The sequence below is a fragment of the Drosophila kikkawai genome, chromosome 2L, assembly GCF_030179895.1.
Source record: "Drosophila kikkawai strain 14028-0561.14 chromosome 2L, DkikHiC1v2, whole genome shotgun sequence".
NCBI classification, from domain to species: Eukaryota; Metazoa; Arthropoda; class Insecta; order Diptera; family Drosophilidae; genus Drosophila; species Drosophila kikkawai.
The window spans coordinates 4,310,826-4,330,002 of NC_091728.1; the positions used below are offsets into that span (position 1 = coordinate 4,310,826).

Consider the following 19,177-nt stretch of genomic DNA (forward strand, 5'->3'; position numbering starts at 1 on the left):
TATTAGATTTCAATTATAAATTAAATTTCCCGTTTAAACAGCACCCAGAATCCATTTTTGCTTGATATAAAAACCTTTTTAAATTTAGATTTAAGGCGAAAATTGTATTACATTTCAGAAAAGTTGTAAAGGGAACAATACAGCCCAATAAAAAATTTAATTAAATAATTAACCCAATTCTTTATAAGAACTGAATTATAAACTAGATTTCCCCTTAACGCATCTACTATTCCCAAAATCCATAAAAAAACCATTAAGCAACTTATTTTTATAATACCTTTTGTCATTTATTTCTTTATTCTTTTTTTGTCTTTTCGCTTTTTTCTGTTCCTTCGGTCGTATTATGTATTTATAATATTTTTAGTTGTTCATCTTCCTGTTTCATGTTGAATTAATCTTAACTTGGTTTAATTATTTTATTTATGTATTACCATTTACTTATAATTTCCGGTTTTTAATTAGAATAATGAGCAAGTTTATATTAATTTATGTAAGTATGCGCTTATTTTTTTTTTCATTTTATCTTAACAGTTAGGTTTTTTTGCAAATATTTTCCTTTACTTTTACTAATTCTTAAAAGTTTTCATTTACTTTAATCTATTAGGTGAAATTCTTTGTAGACTTGCAGGTCTATATGTATGTATATGTGTGTGTGTGTGTAGTCGTAGGTGTGTTGCATAACAAAAGGTGTGTGTTAATTTTGTATTTATCCAAATTTGAAGCTTTGTCGAACAATTTCGATATTTATTTTTAAGCCGTTTTTGTGGGTCACTGGAATATACAGATATATATGAATTACACTTGTGTACACATTTATTTGTATTTCATACTGCTTTGCTTTTGCGATAAACATTTATATTTTCAAATCTCATAATGACAAATTTAATGAAACAACAATTTCTCTCACAACTTAAAAGTTGCTTGTGTTTAGCTTAGTTTTTTTATTTTTCATTTATTTCAATGCCTTGGACAACAATAACAGAATTTATTTACGTTGAATATTACTCGATAGAATGCCTTGAGTTCCAAATAACGATTTTAGTCAGTAACTGGTTTCTAATTTTACATGAAAGTTGTATGCGTAGTTGTCGTTCCATTTTGCTGAGCTTTGGTCTCAATTTGTGTCCAGAATGCGGCAATTAAAAACAAAAACTATTAATCAAATTAGGAGCGGCAAATAAGGAAGTATTACTTTTTCTTTGTGTCTGAGGAGAGAGAGTTCTTAAAGAATTCGCCCAATTACATATTCTATGCAATTGTGTGCTTTTTATTTCGCTTCGGATTGCTTTTCATAAATGTTCCGTATAGAAAGATGCTTGTATATAGGGTTTATAGAGAGCAAAAGTGTGTGTTTAGTATTATAATAATAGTTCATTTTCGTTTCATTCTTGTGGTTTTGTTTTAGCAAAAAGCACGATTTCCAAAAAGCAAAAATCGCATTGTCAAAAATTTGATTTAATTGGTAAGTTAATAATGGTAGTTTTAATTGTTTTTCTTTTGTTTTTCCATTCCATTAAGACCAATAAACGTTACAATCGTTTTTCGTTCTCGTTTTCTTTTTCTTTTTCGTTTTTCCTTTTCTCTTTTGTTTTTCAATATAGGTATTCATATGTCTTTAGAAAATTATGGACTACACATACAAACATTCGATTTCATTATAAAAATAAACAAACATAGAAAATGTTTCAGAACGTTTATATTATATTATTAATACATCTGTAAAGAGTGTCCTTTAACTTGTTATTTTGATATGGAATTTGTTGTTTTTGCAAAAAGTTGAATACATAAATATGTTTATTATTTTCGAGTTGAAGTTATGCGAAGGAGATGCAATCTATATGCAATTTTACAGTGGATCCTTGAGAGCGCAGGAGTGAGTGAGAATGCGACCGATGAATAGAGTGAGTGAGAGAGAGAGAGGGATAGAGGGTAATGATGGGGGGAGGGGGGTTGTTATATTGTGTTATGCCCTTTCTGGCCTACCAGGTATTCCGTGTCCTTCAACTTTCAACTGCCTCAGCACAAGCTCTCTCTTACATTCTCACCACTCTCGCCGCTTAAAGTCAGTCAATGTCCCCCAGCCACACACATGCACCAAACACACACACGCACGCAAGCATTCCGGTTGCGGTTCCGGTTCGCATATCAAGCATACGCACTGGTGTCCCGCTCAGCACTAACACACTGCTCTCACGCACTGCAACATGATCATTATCGTCGGCATTGTCATCGTTTAACAAACAGCGCTTACGAGATACGACTTACAATTGATTACTGGTTTCGACTGGTGTATTATAAATAGGGTTTATTACATATTTATATCAAGTATTCTGCTAATATTTCTTCTAATGCTTGTATGGATCTATCTGCCCATTGCCTGCGTCTCCATCTTGCGAAACACCCAGCCCTAACTAACAATATTATCTAGGTTTCTATGGGTGTATGAATGCTTTTTGGTTTCCTTCGTCGACCCTCGATCCTCGACAGCTTATAGCCGTCGAGGCGGTGACCTTTGAAATTGCTAATGCCTGGTTAATGACGTTCGAGTTAAATGTTTCCTTTTATATATATACTTCCTTACATAATCGTATTTTATAATTTAAGTTAATTAGTAGTTATTGATTTATAAATTTTGTTACTTAGTATGGATTTCTTTTCGTTTTTCGTTAAGTATTTTTAATGGAAGACATTTTTTATACAAGTTTAAGACACAGAAAATATTCTTTCTTTATATATTGTTTGTGTGATTTGTGGGTTTCGAGTGTGTAGAGTGTCCGTGAGTGAGTGTAGATGTGTGTAGGTGATTATGTAGGTGTTTCTATTTTATTTCTTTAAATAGTTTTGTATGTTCGTTTAGAAAAGAATAGAATGGATATTTCTAAACTCCGATCGATATGTTAATTTCTAAATAGTAGAAACGTAACAGAACAGAAATTGAATTACAACTTGAAAGGTAAATCAGAATGTAGGAGTAGCTCAGTTATTCGATTTGCTTTTCTTTTCCTCATTTCTTTTTTATTATACATATGCATGAGGTTTGTATAAAAATGTATACAAAATAAATTATTATTATTTTTGTTTTTCTTTTAATTTTTTTTGCTTTCTTTCCTTCTCTGCAAAACAATTAAAATATTTGCCATCTTTTCATGGTTTCTGTTCAAAATTGGATGTCAACCATATGCATATATCAGCGGATGTATGTACGATATTAACTGTCTATAACTTGGTTTTGTGTACCTTTGTTCTTTACATTGCTGTCGGGTAATTCAAGTCTTCCGTTTGTTCAGTGAATTCGATTTAGTTTGGTTGTAAAATAGATATAATACTTTATATTTGTGCGTACGCAGTTGAGTTTAAAAGTAACTCAATCTAGTTATTACTCGTGTTGTACGTTAGAAAAGAGGAAAGAAACGAATTAGTTATCGGTAGGAATTTTGTTCATTTTGAATACTTTCTTGATGCTATATACACAATCTGATCGACTGATGGCTATTTCTCGTTCGTATTGGGTTTTTTGCACTCATATTTTACGTTTTTTTTTTTCTATGCTTGTCTCAATTAAATCAGTGACTTTGGTAACGGATAAACAAAGCTCGCTCTATAAAGTACCATAAGAATTATGTGACTAAACCGTTCAAGTTAAAGTATTCAAGTTATTGCACATATAGATAAGGAAGTTACCTTTAGCTATCGTTTTGCCTAAAACATCTCCTGCAAATTATTGTCTACAAACATATTGGATATAAACTCGTTAGTAATTATTATTTGAGTAACGCTGCTTGCGGCTGCAATCCGTCTAATAAACATTTGATTATTACCTTTGTCCCTCGACTAAAGTGGTGGTTGAGGGACTGCTAATAGTTCCTACTTCGGCTTTTTCAAATCAACGAACTCAAACTGCGTGTTTTCCCGGATCAAGAGTGATTTTTCTACCCTCTAGTGCCGCCTCCGCTTCGAGAAACACAAAAAAACCCTAGTTCTCAGAGCATACTTAGTGCTCGTATCACGCATTGGCCAGCACAAAGGTCACGGTCACCATCAGGAGATGGGCCACGATCACCGAACCGGACATGTGCAGCAGGGGGCTGCCACGGCCGCACTGCTGTATTTCGATCTCCTCCGGATGGTAGTTTATGCACTTTCTAGGTCGTCGCCGGGACTCCTGCTCCTGGCTTTGTCGTCTCGTACTGCAGGCTCCTGTTAAACCAAATTTATGGGAATTTAACATACCATTCCAGAGAGAAAACCTTGCCAAATACCCACCAATCACGCCCGAGTCCTCCAGCGGCTCAATATCCAGCTGCTTGGAGCCACACGGACACAGGGTGTCCACCACAAGCAGAATGAGATTGCTGTGCGGAATCTTTTGAACGCTGAATGGGCGTTCGCAGCCGGAAGCATGGCAATTGGTCAGCTTGCCCTGAAAGAGGATATGTATTACAGCAGGAAAAACAAAATACTTTTCATAATGTCACCCACCTTGAGCGGATTATTCTGGCCACCCTGGTTGAGCCTTTCGGGCTGCAACATGTAGAGATCCGTGGCCAGATCGCAGCGCCTTGCGTTCTGCGGATCCGGCGTAAAACGGGGTCCGGCATGGGGTTTATGCTGCCTGACAGGCGGCGGCGTTGTATATTCCTATAAAAAGTACCACCAAATAATTAATTTCACTAAATATAAATTTGTATTCTATTTTATTCTTACCACATCGGCGGTGGTGAAGAACTCATCCATTTCCTGATCCACCGGCATATTGTATTCATTTCCAAACTCGTATTCATCCGAGTAGTTGTTGTCCACAAAAACAACGTCCTCGTTGTCGTAGGTATACTCGTCCTGTGGCCAGGCACGCAGCGAGGCCGGCATGAGGGACAGCCAGGTGGCACTCAGGGCCACAAGGTGGCTGAAGAACCAAGAGCCCAGACGATTCGGTTTCAAGATGCCACCGGCAGCCGTATACGGATTGTCTGCATCCGAGCAGACACCCTGATAATCGTTGACTGTCACCCGCTTGTAGATGCGATCCTGCACCAGGGAGTCCATAATGGTGCCATCGATCTGACCAAAGAACTTGCCCGTGTGCTCCATCTCCTCGGATATGATTACAAAGCCGCTGTTATCCAGCACATAGCAGTCCAGGTTGTCCGAGGCGCAGGTTCTCTTGCAGCCCGTCATTCCAGTGCACTGTAAGAAAATGCTTGGGTTTTAGCTTAGTTATTATGAGAAGGCGTAACGACTCACGGCAGAGGTGATGTTTATGAAGTGCTTGGCCAGGGAATCGTGCTGGAACTGAAGGCCCACGACCCCCGCCGGTGCCTTGTGGCCGCGATGCTCCACAAAGATGGCATGCGAGGCTGTCACCAAGGTGGCATTGGACTTGATGGCATAGCCCGAGCCAAAGGGCACGCTGTACACGAAGCTATCCGGCTCCACCGAGTGCTGGTCTATGGCGCGCTTGTACCAGGATGTGTCCATGGCCCTCACGTTGTCCTCGCTAAAGTGTCTGTAAGGGTAACTAGTTTTATGAGTGGAAATGCAAAAGGTTAAATTAAATCTCACGGTTCGGGGGTGTCCTCGGGTCGCTTGATGTGGTCAATCCAGCGCAAAAGACCCGACCTCGTGGCCACGAATGAGGTGGCAACCACAAACTTCTGATAGCCTTGCCTAAGAAAACAAAGAAAATCCAAATTAGATTTCACGGAATTGATTTGGTTTTAACAATTAAGGGCCAGCGTTAAGTAGGTCTACGGGATGTTCCTTCAAGCCTAATCCGTGGGCTGGTCCTCTAAGGCAGTGGCAATGGTTCAAAGCTACTCCAACTCCATTCAAATTACTCATCGATTTACCTCTTTAGTATTGCCATTAATGTGGCGATGGGACTATAGAAATTATTCATTATAAAATTGTGCATTTCAGTTGTCAGAAAATTAACATTCAAGAATTATTTGCGGTGAGGGAGAATTTTCATATTATTCATGTGAGAAGTATTAGCAAAAGAAGAGAGAATTGTTGGCCATCAAAGAAATAGAGTGAGGAAAATATGTGCGGAGAGAAAACGGTTTTTGTGCTTTAGTAAAGTTTATAAACGAAAAGTTCAGAAGCAGGTGAATAAATGCAACAACAACTGATATGGTGATAAATTATAAATACTTAAAAACAAAATAATACATATTAATTGGTGCCTTTAACCAAAGAAAAAAAATAATATTCATAATGCTCGTAACTGGCAAACGCAGGGCTAACTTACTGCTTGTCCTCCTTGCCGCTGGAGGTGCCTGTCGTGTTCCTGTCGAGACCATCGGTGACCATGGCGTCGCGCACCAAGCTCTGGATGAGGGTTCGATCGCAATAGTAGGGCTCAGCCTTGCGAGATCCCTGAGAGTTCAGGTGCTGCGACCCAAAGTGGCTCGATCCGGGCGCATTGCCGTTGGAGCCACTGTGCATATTGTGATGTGGCTGCGGCGACTTGGGTCGAACCTGAAGCGAGGAGGAATTTCCAGGATTAGCACTGTGCTTGGATGGGTGCACTGACCCGTTCTTCCAGAATTCGACTGCTTACCGACATCCACTTCCAACCGGGGCGTCCGGCGCGAGCCAGAAAGTGCAATACCTGCTCCTCCGGTGACCCAAAGCTGGGCTCCTGATCCCGCGAGGAGTACTCGCCAGAGCTCTCCCTCTCCTTCTCCAGATCGCTTACGCTATTGTACTCGCAGTACACCCAATCTGGATGTACGCGCCAGTTGTCTCCCTTGAAGTATTCGGTAACTGAAATGGAAATATAATTAGATTGGACATTTGCAGGATTTTAAATCTCAGCGGGAGAACTCACCATTGTTACGCGAATGCCGGATCTCCTGCTGGGAGACAAACTCGTGGCTACCGTATTTCTCCGGGAGCACAATAGCCAGCGTAAAGGGAGTGTCCTCGATGGGACCGTAGAAGTAACGATGCGTCCGGGTGGACACTCGCTTGGACTCGTCGTAGTGGTTCAGCACGGTGAACTCGGTTTCGCCCTCCTTGGGCTTGATCATGTCGCCGCGCATCTAGGATTAAGGAAAGTTATTACAAGATCTAATATAGTATAAAATCTAAATTCAAATATAGATTAAACTTAAATCATTTTTTCAAGTAGATTTCGAAAGTCACAAGCAAGTATTCTAGGACATCATCAACCCACCTCATTGAGCAGATTCTTGTTCATCTCTATTATCTCGTTATTGTTGCCAATCTCCGTCTCCGGCAGTTCCAACTCCGTGATGTCGACGGAGGCATACTTGGGCTTCAGCTGATCGATATACTGGTTGGCATCGCTGAGGGGCCGCAGGTCCGGATGGTAGAGCGCCCGCCCGTTGTTATCGACGATGAACGAATAGCCATTCGGACCCAGTTTGTGCTGGGGGATCACCTTGCGGATCTCCTCGATGGGCACATCGGTGCCCACCACGCCCAGCAGATTGGCGACGCGCACCGAATGGTTTCGTCTATCGAAGACCGGAGTTGAAACTGTCGTCACAAGGCGTCGCTGGTACTCCGAATCGCGTCCCAAACCGCCCGACTTGCCGGCCACGAACACGGGACTCCAGTGGACCGGGTGGTCCGCCTGGTACATGATCATGGGCCGGGCCATCACCAAGGCGTAGTCGATCACCTTGCGGCGTGCCTCCTCATAGTCGTTGATCTGGACGAAGAAGCCTTTGTTCGAGCAGGCCATGTCATGCAGGTTGCTCCGGCTGCCGGAGTCGCTGCCAATTAGGTACGTGAAGATCCTCACAGGCATGTGCGGCCAGTTGTACTGCTTGATCACGTCCTTGTGCGACTCCGAAGTGCTCTCCGTGATCAGCATGATGGCCTGGTTGCACTGGCTTCCGGCTCCAGATTGGTTGTACTAAAAAAACAGGTGGAAATTTTGGGTTACTTCTCCTGTTGCCATGTCTCACCGGGTACTCCTTACCTTGTGCAGCAAGCTAAAGGCGTACTCCAAGCCGGCAGTAAAGTTGGCCGTATCCTGCAGCTTTATGGCCTTAACGGCCGACTTGATTTCTTGGATATTATCCGGCGTGGCTCGAACCATGCGATCCTTGAAACACGGCACTGGCGTCTTTACCGCCTCCGAGAAGGTGATGAGGTTCACGAAATCGTCCTCACCCAGTGTGTCCAGTATGTTGAAGGCGGTGGCCATGCCCAAGTCAAACGATTTTTCCGACATGCTCGAAGAGGAGTCCAAGAGAATCATCTACGAGTTGGATTTATTTTATTTATTTTAAATGATTTATATTTATTTTCTATGGGAGATACTCACAATGTCCTTGGGCGAGGAGGCGGCCTGCACGAACCAGTTGTGCGTGCGAAAGTCGTGGATGAGCTTGCTGCCCTTGGAGCCCTCTGGGGGCCAGGCAGTGCCCGGAAAGCGGCGCAGGAAGCCCGCGGAAGAGCCGAAGTATTGCCAGGACAGGGCCGGATCTTGCTCTAAGTTGTTCTGGAAGAGCGGGTCCAAGTGGGCGCTCCACTGCAGCGCCGACTTGACGTCCGCCTCGTCCAAGTCGACGCCGTGCGGCACCAGAATCGAGCTTAGACTGAGATTGACCGGCAGACGCTCGAAGCGCCGCATGAACCGGATGTCCATGTGACGTGCTCCGTCCGCCAGCTTGCCATCGGCATTGTACTCGTTGATCCGCCGGGCGTCGTAGTGCTGCTGTCCGCCCGCCGGCGACTCGGCCTGTCCCTGGCCCTCCAGCTCCGAGAGTGCCGCCTGCTCGGCAGAGTCCATCAGGCGCTGGAAAAGAGTAAAAGGAAGAGAGAGAGAGTTGTTGCACATCAATCTGCTTAAATATTTCCCATTTCTCCTCTCCGGCGGATATAAGATTGGGCGTGGGTCGGAAAAGTTGGAAAACTTTCCACGCTTTATGCAATTTATTCTCTTGGCGGAGACTTAAATTGCACAAAGCAATGGAGTTTGCTTTGCTTTCTTTTGGCCAACTTTTAGTTCGGCTTGGTTGTGTACAGTGTGTACACTGTGAGTGAGTGTGTAGTAAGTGTGCGGATGTATCTGTGCACAGTGCTCGAAGAGCAGCTTAAAAGTATGCTAACACGTACATTATTCACCCCCCAGAAGCATGTTTAGAGTTTGTTTCCACAATATCAATTCAAAATGAAGATGTTTAGCCCTTTGAGCTGTGAAATATGTTTTCAAAAACTTATAGAAACTGAGTTTAACATTTACTGTTTGCATTTTCAAATAGTTTTGTACTCTTAAATATTTAATGCAAATATATTTTCGTAATGAATCTCATAGAATATATTATATTTTCTGTTCAATACCAATGGCTTTTCAATTTAAGACCCAAGATCCAACAAATCACTGGGATGCTGTGCGGGATTTTGCAACTTGGCGCACAAATTATTCTCACAAGTTTAGCCCGGCGGTCCCCACAGTATGCATTTTCATAAGACGCAAACAAGAACTTTAGCTGCAGCGAAATTAGACCCAAAGGGGGCAGATACTTGCTCCGAAGGAGGACAAACACCTGCAGTTACAGACACAGACACCGAAGGGTGGGGCTCCTCCCCTCCGGTCGCCTCTTCCACCTAAAGATGCTGCAGTGGCCAACGAGCAAGAACTGCATGTGGGTGCATTGAAATAGTTCAACTACTTTGGCACAATGGGGCATGGGGAGTGGGAAAGACAGGCTGGAAGACGGAATAAAAATGCTGGAGTCTCTGGGGTCCAAGCCCGAAGAAGATTTCAATGTAAATTGGCTGCCGTTGGCGCTGGCGCCACGGGAATGTGTCAGCGACTCAGACAAATGGGAGCGAGCGAAGGCAGAGGGGAGCCCCTGAAAACTTATTTCCAGGTGGGGACGACTCCCACTCCAATCCCCCCTGCTATCCAAAGTTATTTGCACATTTTTCGAGCGCTCGAATTAGTTAAGGAGTCTTAAAGTTTGGCCGAAAAGGTGTTGAGTGGCAAGCTAGTTAAGGCATTAAATAATAAACACTGCCAAAAGTGAGTCAATAGAGAAAGGAGCACGCCGGTAGTCCGGGTAAGTGAGTGAGTCCTGGGGTGGGTGGGAACTTCCTTGTGCGGGAGAAGTTCCAATCGGATTTCGAGTCCTTGGTTAGCAGCAGCAACCGTAACTCCGTTGCCATGGCCCGAGGGCAGGTACAAGTAGTTAAAGTTGCTGCAAACTAGTTATTCAATTTGGCTGCTCCCGTAGGTGTCCGTGGGAGAAGGAAAATTAGGGGTTTGGGAGGAGTTTTTACCAGAGTAAAGTTTCAATTTAAAAGTAGATTAGAAGATTTAATCATTTGTGAATGTGCAGGGTAGAAGCTTTTACATTTGAGAGTCTTTAGAAAATGTAATCAATATTATAATACTACTCCATATTAGAGTGACTTTTAATGATTTCCTAAGTTGAACATTCCCAGAGGAAAGCCAACTTTATTGAAAAGTTTCTCATCCCAAATTGATTCATCAATTATTTTATGAGAGTGGCTGGCTGTCTGTCACTTAGACCCCCTTGTTGTTTTCCAAGTCTAGCTATGTCCCATGTAAATAATTTCCAACATTCGTAGTCGCTTTGTCTAACACGGCTCGAGATGGGAAATAAAAAGGGCGACAGACAAAACATGGCCGTGTATTATGAAATATTTGTTGCACATTTTCTTTTTTACAATATTATGCACTTATGGAAAGGTCGAGGCAGCCCCACACAGAAGCGAAGTGCACAGGAAGGGCGCCAAAATGGGGTGGCTTCGAGTCAGAAAGGGTTGCGTGGATCAAGCAGGGTGGCGCCGGGTGACATTGGGCGTGGATGGGGGGTCTCCGGGGCTTGGAACAGACCCTGAGCAATGCCCTCTCGCACACAATTCTCATTTGACACCAGCTGGCTTCCCTGTCGCTCGTCCGTGCAGCTGTCGACATCTTAACATTCAAAAGCCAACAATGACAATGCTGGCAAGGAGTGGGTCCCGGACTCTGGAGAGGTGGGTTTCAGATCGAGACCGAGACTGCGACTGAGACTGCGGCTGAGGAGACCTGCTCGAATGTCAACGGAGCAGTGTCTGGGCTCTGCCGGAATTAGCAAAATGCAGCTACTTGCACGCAATTTGTTCGCAAGGAGGCAGCAGCAGCAGCAGCAGAAGCAGAAGCAGCAGCACGTTGGGCGTTGGCTGGAGCAACAGCCTGAAAGTATGCTGGGGAAAACGAACCCGCGTTGACCATTTGCCAAGTGAAAAGCCAGAGCCAGCCGAGTGACTACACTCCTTGCACTCCCCACTCTCCCCGCACTCCCTCCCGGTCCTTCGCTGACTTCGCTGGATAATGCAAGATGTGTGTTTAAGCTACGATTTCTGTCCGCCCTGAGACCTTTCTTTGCTCAGCTTTAGCCTTGGCTTCTTCCTCCTTTTGCGCACATTTTTTTGGTCGCTCAATATATTTGCCGTCTGAATGGACGTGCCAAATGTTGAGGCAATAAGTTTTTCAGCCAAAAGAGAAATTTATATTACGTTTTAATATGGATTCAACTAAATATTTGACGATGCCTCGCCAGGGATGGGTCTTAAATGCAGGAATTCTACTCGTGCCAACCCCTGATTAGTGCCAGCAACCAGGGAGACTGACATCGAGTGGCTGTCACCTGCCCCTCCAGCACCTGTCTCTCTCTCTCCGTCCAAATCTGTTGGGTATTTTCAGCCACAAGTGTGACTGGCTGACTGAGCTGCCGCGCCACAGTCACAGTTACAGTTACAGTCACAGTCGCATCTGATGCGGTCTTCTTTGGGGATTATAAACGCTTTTTTCCCGGGCCAAAGTGCAACTTTGCATTGTGGTTGCTTCTTTTCTTCCGGGGCGGCAATGACTTGAGCACGTATGTATCCTGCTAAGCTGTGTGGTTTCGGTTTGGCATAGGCAAGTAAAAGAAGCTCATAACTTAAAGCCACATACACAAAGATGAGTGCATCGTTTATGATGAAAAATTACTTTAAAAAATACTTAAAACCTTTAAGATATTAAATTATAAATTGGTTTGACTATAAGCTGAGTCTAAAACGTCTTGAGATTTTTTTGGGTTAAATTAGCTTAATCAGCAAATCATGTATTATGAGGGAACAATTCCAGAGATCATAGTAATACATTTCATAAATATGAACTGGCAACTTTTTCTTCACAAGTGCAATTACAATGTTAAAGTAGCAACTGTCATGAAATGTTTATGCTGCGAAGGTTCTGAAGATTGGCCTTTCATTTCTTGGCCCTTTTTTTAGTGGAAGGCAAATGCTTTTAGTGTGAAGACATTTACTTGCCTCGTTGTTGCATGTTTCTATTTAAAACACCCGAACAGCTTTCCAATACACTCGATATGCACACTCACACACACACACAGCCATCTTCTTGGCCATCTATTTTCCCGTCTCGCTCTAACTGCTTTTGCCATCTCGCTTGCACAATGTCAACGTCAAAGTGCAAGTGGCATTATAGCAAAGAAGTCAACAGTGAACAGGAAGGCAGGGTAAAGAGTGGCATGGAGTGCCTTCTCGCCGGGCAGAGACACTGCGGAAAATGTATGGCTGCTAGGGCAGAAGGGGCGTGGCAGTGGCCCTTTTTTCCGCCATTAAATGCAATTTTAAAGTCAATTTTAACTGGGAAACGAATGCAAATAAATGCTGTCAGCGACAGGACACAAGAGAGTCAGGACACAGCGATTAGTGGGCAGAGAGGCGGCGTAGGTGGCAAGTTGCCACTGCACTGGCAACAGTTCAGTTAAAGCGGCATTGACAGGCGTTGATAGAAATCGAATTAGCAGCGGCGATTGCCACACACGTTGCCAGCACTCAGCGTTGCAGCCCCCTCCTGCCCCAAAGGGGAGGAATACAAATTATTACGCATACGCCACCGAACAAAGTGGAAAATGAGATGCATGCGAGCCTGCATGTGGCCGTGACTGAGTGTGTATTCATCTGTATCCTTGTGTGTGTGTGTGTGGCATCTGCAGTTGCCTTTATGTTTACAGGCAATTAGCATTTTAATGCCGCACCAAACAAAAGGCAACTGCAGGTGCCCGAGCGAATGATGCGAGGAACGGGGCGAGAGTGGGTGCGATGCCACCAGGGCAGTGCTTGTGGCGGAGCAGGCGGTATGGGGGGCTAGCAGGTGCTCGCCTGGCCGCGCACGAGTTGGTTTTCATTATTTTCCATGTTCGACATGAACGCAAATTGTCGACGGCAGACGGGCGGCAAGTGCCGGAGCTCTTAGTTCCTGCCCTTTCCCTCCAGATGCAGTTCGATTAACTCCGGTAAGCTTGAAATTGCTCAAAGAAAGTCATTTTAAGCTTGGCTAGCTAATTGAATAAGGTATCAATATTTTGTTTCCTCTGCTACATATTATTGGACCAATGATTTAATAGTAGATATTAAGCTTAATGCAGCAAAGCTTTTAAAACCAATAAATATTATGCGAAAAAAAAAAAAAAAAAAAAAAAAAAATCAATATTTTACATTCTAAAAATACCTACAAATTACATTGATAGCAAATTAAGAATTAATTCTAAATAAATAAATTAATATAACACATAGGCCTATACAGCGGTCCGACTGATGTCGAAGCTCATTAATGATAATTAGGGTCAAACATTCGAGTTCACAAATAATTTTACAAAAACTGATTATTCATAAGTTGATAACGCAGAAATATATATTTTATTACAATTTTATTATCATAAAAAAGTTAAGTTTCCTAGAATATGTAATATAATATTGAAACAGTCTATAGATCACCTTATTTTATGGTATTGTATAAGCACTTTTGTTGTTTTTGATTTCAAGTCGATGAACTAATTATAATTATGGCGCAGATAAGCAAACAATATATATATTATATATTGTTGTTAGTAGATACACAACAGATTGAGTGGGAAACGAGTTTAGTTGCTAACATGCGCGAGCTATAAATATAACGTATACGCAATGTTGTTTGTACCATAGCCGTGGATCAATGAAATGTGCGTTGACCACTTTGCCTGCATGTGCAGCGGTTTAATAACAAATATTTTAGCTTCACAAATTACGATTAGTGCGACATTGGGTTTGTTTAAAGTATTTTATTCACAGTGCCCTTAATAATGACACATTTCTAGTTCAATCGGCAAGTGCTATCCCCGCCTCTGATGCTGATTCTCAACACAGTTCAGGTGAGATTGTAAATTATTTATATCGATGACCAGGTTGCCGTTCCTCGAATAGAAGCCACCGCTGCAGGCGGGAGCAGCTGCCACCCAGGATCCTGCCATCAGGCAGAGGCACCCAATGAGCAGCAATAGGACGAAGGTGTGCGAATCCATTTCCAAGCGAGCCGTTCGTTGCAATCAGCGGAGTGAAACTGCCCGTTTGGGTTGACTGCTGGCCGAGATTATATGCCGGCGTAATCGATTCGGGAGATTCCCACAATCCAGGGCCGCACTCGAGAGACGCGAGCGTACTGCGCAGCTACTAGAGTGAGTGCGGCAATTACCAGGCGGAGAACAGGTCAACAAGTGCTGGAATCGCTGAGCTCTTCCCGTGCAAAACTCGTTGCTCGCCGGAGGAATTTCCAAAGCCAATTGAATGACGACTGGACTTGTGTTTGCCATTACCAAGTCGAGTGAGGTATTCTCAGTATCGCCCACAGAAGAACGGTAGCCTCAAGCAGCACACAGACAAAACCCTCTCCGGTGACGCCTCTGCCGGCCAGAGCTGGTCAGGCGTCTTAAGTCTAGGCGCCCCATAAAACCTGTATCTTTCATATGGCAATTACAAACTGGGCATCGCCCAGTATCTAATGAAAATTGTTACGGTAATTGAAACTTACTGGGAAATCTTTTTCTTGGCAAGTTTTTGATAGATATTCCTCAAATTTTAAACACAAAACACTCAAAAAATAAATCATTTTGCAAAACAAATCGGCTTTGATTCGCTACCTTTAAAATTTGCTTTAATCAAAAATTCAGTTGTATAAATTTAGCTTTCGGAGAAGCATTAAGTAAAGTAGGTCTGCGAGCTTAGTAAAGTAGGACTGCTACCAATAAAGATTTATAATCTTAAATATAATGGGATCCTCCTTCGTATTCGTATTTCGATTTTTTCTAAGTCAAGGAATCATTTCCGACCCCATAAACCATATATATTCTTGATCAGCATCAACAGGGGAATCTTTCTAGACATGTCCGGAAGAAATCGATTTTTTTGTCATTTTTGCGAAATTTGATAAGGGGTTACATCATTAAAATTTGCAAAAATGGCCAAAAATTTTGATTTCTTAAAATTTTAAATTTGGTATGCAGTTTTTTTAAATTATTAAAAACTAAATCAAAACTGCTTTCCGAATCGAAATTAATGCATTTTTGGCTTAGTTATGCTATCTTTTAATTGTTACCTGCAAGGGTATACAAACTTTGGCTGGCCAAAGTTAGCTTTCTTTCTTGTTCTATCTAATAATAATAATATAACATTTTAAATATAATATAAATACACAGTAATGACAGACAGTCATTGCTAGATCGACTCGGCTGTTACTGCTGGTGAACAATATACATATATATATATGTATACACTTTATAGGGTCACATAAGAGGTACCAAGATTTCGACTCCCTATATCCTCTGCTTGTGGCGCATTTCGCGTCGCTTTCGGACTGTTTCTGATGTTGCCACGTCTGTGGTTGGTGTCCATGTAGGTTGATTTTTAATTAATGGTGCTTCCTATGCGTTTTGCGTTAGGACCCGAACTTCCGGCCAGCGGAAGCCATTGGGGAGGGAGTGGCGAGGCGACAGCATCTGCGTAATCTGAAACGATGCGTAGGCTGATGTGTGCGTGTCCGCAAGAAACCAAAGAGGCCGACTCCAAAAAAAAAAAAAAAATACATATATGTACATACATATATATTTATGCGCACACAAAACAAATTTAATCGATATTTTCCCGAAATCATAAAAAATTATTTATGTATACCCACGCACTTGGACGTCGGTCCGTGGGTCCGTCGAGCCATGGGGATACACAGAAAGTCGGTGCCCCTGCGATGATTATAACATTTAATTGTTAAGCCGGGCTTACCAACGATGACTGTACACCGTACGTGTGGCGAGTTGTAAATAATTTCATAATTAAATTAAATGGATGCGAGGAGTTGATGCAGTAGGGCATATAAAACAATTTGCCATTAGGGGCCCAGAGAGAAAACTTTCTAGCAGATGAATGGCCTGACATCGAAGACGAATGACGCTGGAGGAGGAGTAGCAGGAGGAGCAGCAGGAAGGCAGTCTAAGGAGACACTTTTCCCAAACAATCAATCAAAATGTTTCGCTTGAAATACAGTAAATCGTTTCAGTGCTTCAAAAGAGCTATTGGCATTTATAGACAAGCACAGTGGGATGAGCTCTTGACTTGGTAAATCCATTTTAAAGATTGTATGTGGGACAGCCAAGTTCCATGGCTAATTAAGTTCGTATTTTTGGACAGAGTCTGAAAATGTTAAAAATTGTAGAAACCAAGTATTGGCCTTATCACACAAAAAGGCCAAAGGTGTGCTGAGGGAGATTCCGAGTTCATTTATGTATAATTAAATTAATCAAAACTTTATCAAGCTGTCGAAAATGAAAATGTTTTCAAATTTAAATAAATATATTCAGATGTATTTTAGCTGAACAAAAATTGAAATTCTGGGAAAGGTCAGCAAAGAGATGTCGAATTTAGTAAAATATATTTATGAATTAGTATTGGGTTTTTATATAATCATTGAAACCTCATTAAAGTCAAGAATAATAAAGAGAATACATATTAGGCGAGAAAGTGGGAAAAGGAAGGGAGCTGCTTTGGCAATCGAACTGATAAGTGGCTTCATTATTTTATTCAAAGAAATTGAAATTTATATTTAACATTTAATTTTGTTCAATTTTTAGCTCAGTGTGTATGTGTTTTGTAGGTATTTTGTACATACAAAGAACAAAATCTTTTAATTTCGTTTCCTAACAAAATGAACTTTAATAAGTATTTTCTTTAAGTACATTCCGCAGTCGAAACAATTTTGCGCATAAACATACTACATACATATTAATGATTCCACGGAAATCGGCAAACAACTGAATAAAAATACTTGTCTTATCGCATCTTGGCCCCAGAGAAGAGATCAATCTGCCCTATATAATGTCGATGGAATTCTGTACAGACTTCAGTTGGATTATTAACAGCGAGAAGTATGGCTCGTCTGACGGCAATAGTTACGCTCCTGTGCCTGGCGCTTTCCTGTGTCCAGGCTAAGTGGTGCGACCGTTATCGGAGGTCAAAGTGTGTTAAGCATCACCTGTGTGACGTGGGTTTTAACGATTTTGGCGACGAAGTTGATCTCCGACTTATGCAGTCTGGCAACCAGGGATGCACCTCCACGGAAAAGTGCTGCCCAGTTGACAAAATAGTAAGTAGCTAAGACGGCAGAAGTGTCCAATATTGGAATTTTGGCTCATATTTTTCCTCAAATGTATTTTGATAGTAATAACATGCAATTGTAGGTGGACCCAAACACACAGAACTTGCCATGGATGAACCCCATTGAAGCAACCGAGCAAACAGAATGCGGCCGAGTTAACAAAAAGGGCATAAGCTTTACCCTAAAGTCGGCTGACGGCTTTGCCCAGGAGAACGAGCTCCCCTGGATGGTGGTCATTAGGGACAAGCTTAATAACTATTTGGGCGGCGGCTCCTTGATCGCCTTAAATGTGGTGCTCACCGCTCACCACACTACCAAAGATTATCGCAGCGATGAAATCATTGTGCGGGCAGGCGAATGGGACTTTAAGACCAGAACTGAGGTGTTCCCCTATGTGGAAGTAGGAGTCCGCAAGATCGTGCGTTATCCCTCGTTCGATAGACGAACTGGAACCAACAATATTGCCCTTTTGTTCCTCACAAAGCCATTTGTGCGATCTCGCCACATCGGCCCTATTTGCCTGCCGTCGAGCACCCAAAGGTTCGACGGAAGACGGTGTATCGTCAGCGGCTGGGGCAAGGATGCCGTTGAGCAAAACAGCTTTATGACCATTTTGAAGAAGGTGGATTTGCCAGTTGTGAGCTCCCGGACTTGCGAGAGGCAGTTGACGATCCATAAAGGCCCTACCTTCAAGCTCCATGACAGCTGGCTGTGTGCTGGCGGCGAGGAGGGCAAGGACGCATGCTTCGGTGACGGTGGCTCCCCGCTCGCATGTCAGCTCGAGGACGATCCCGATCGGTTTGAACAGGCTGGCATCGTAAACTGGGGCATTGGCTGCGGACAGGCGAACACACCGGCCGTGTATACCGATGTGGCAAAGTTTCGCAATTGGATTGACGAGCAGATAGCAGAAGAATTTGAAGAAGATGGCGATGAGGTTGACCCAACCACAACCGTAAAAAAACCCATAATAAGCAATCCCTTTGACATTAAACCAACGGATTTCTATGGAAGTAAGGTGGTGTTTGAAGGCGAAGATGGTGATGAGGGCGTCGAAACAACAACCACGCGTAGATCAACTACGCGTAGATCAACTACGCGTAGATCAACTACGCGTAGATCAACTACGCGTAGACCAACTACGCGTACAACTACAAGAAATCCCGATGAAATTGACTTCTCTGAAATCTTTAAAATTCCTGCGCAAGGAAAGGTTGACAATAAGCCTATTACCATGGTAGTAACAAGAAGTAAATAAGCCAATATATTTGCATTGTAATAAGCGTGTGCTTAATAAAATAAAAGATTATTTTCCTTTACTTCCAATATACAAAGTGATTTTTGAAAATTTTGAGAACTCCTAGTTATCCCCTAGTTTACATTTTGAAAATCAGACGGGAAACTTGCTTTCAAAATCTGGCCTTTATTTCCCTTAATAAAATTATATTTAAAATTGTTCTCCTTGAAGTGAAGATTGGCACTGCAATTGCTGTTGTCGGCAAATAAACAAAATAAAAAAAATATGCCAAAGTTCCGTGAATTGAGATAAGCCCTGAGATTATAAATATATGTACATACATATATATATACAGACAGAATTCTTTAATTGCCTTGAAATTAATACGCTTATTAGTACGCTAATGGCTAAGAATGGGAACAATCTCCCTAACCCAGCCTATTTTTTTGCCCTTTCGGTAATACACTGCGCATCATTAGCCTCTG

At 42.5% G+C, this 19,177-nt stretch overlaps 3 protein-coding genes across 5 annotated transcripts in view; 1 reads left to right on the forward strand and 2 right to left on the reverse strand.

The window, feature by feature from the left end:
• Positions 1 to 275: 275 nt before the first annotated feature.
• The window catches only part of stol (voltage-dependent calcium channel subunit stolid), a 42,123-nt gene continuing 23,221 nt past the window's right edge, over positions 276 to 19,177 (reverse strand). For 2 of the 3 annotated variants that reach the window (XM_017168482.3, XM_070283422.1), the window contains exons 5-16: positions 8,300 to 8,773; positions 7,952 to 8,233; positions 7,178 to 7,885; positions 6,830 to 7,043; positions 6,560 to 6,765; positions 6,248 to 6,477; positions 5,560 to 5,664; positions 5,242 to 5,503; positions 4,705 to 5,184; positions 4,480 to 4,638; positions 4,264 to 4,420; positions 276 to 4,197 (exon numbers count right to left, since the gene is read on the reverse strand). In XM_017168482.3, the coding sequence (XP_017023971.1) occupies positions 4,004 to 4,197; positions 4,264 to 4,420; positions 4,480 to 4,638; positions 4,705 to 5,184; positions 5,242 to 5,503; positions 5,560 to 5,664; positions 6,248 to 6,477; positions 6,560 to 6,765; positions 6,830 to 7,043; positions 7,178 to 7,885; positions 7,952 to 8,233; positions 8,300 to 8,773 (3,471 nt within the window). In that variant the 3' untranslated portion in view covers positions 276 to 4,003. Of the gene's footprint in view, positions 4,198 to 4,263; positions 4,421 to 4,479; positions 4,639 to 4,704; positions 5,185 to 5,241; positions 5,504 to 5,559; positions 5,665 to 5,846; positions 5,880 to 6,247; positions 6,478 to 6,559; positions 6,766 to 6,829; positions 7,044 to 7,177; positions 7,886 to 7,951; positions 8,234 to 8,299; positions 8,774 to 19,177 lie in introns of all 3 variants that reach the window. The other variant, XM_017168481.3, reaches the window with a different exon arrangement.
• Positions 14,077 to 14,391, reverse strand: LOC108075880 (uncharacterized). The gene has a single exon (XM_017168485.3). It carries the CDS (start codon positions 14,334 to 14,336, stop codon positions 14,148 to 14,150), a length of 189 nt encoding a protein of 62 aa, XP_017023974.1. The 5' UTR covers positions 14,337 to 14,391; the 3' UTR covers positions 14,077 to 14,147.
• Positions 17,225 to 18,789, forward strand: LOC138927931 (phenoloxidase-activating factor 2-like). Its single transcript, XM_070283424.1, has 2 exons — positions 17,225 to 17,443; positions 17,538 to 18,789. The coding sequence occupies exons 1-2, from the start codon at positions 17,228 to 17,230 to the stop codon at positions 18,711 to 18,713; spliced, it is 1,392 nt and encodes a 463-aa protein (XP_070139525.1). The 5' UTR covers positions 17,225 to 17,227; the 3' UTR covers positions 18,714 to 18,789.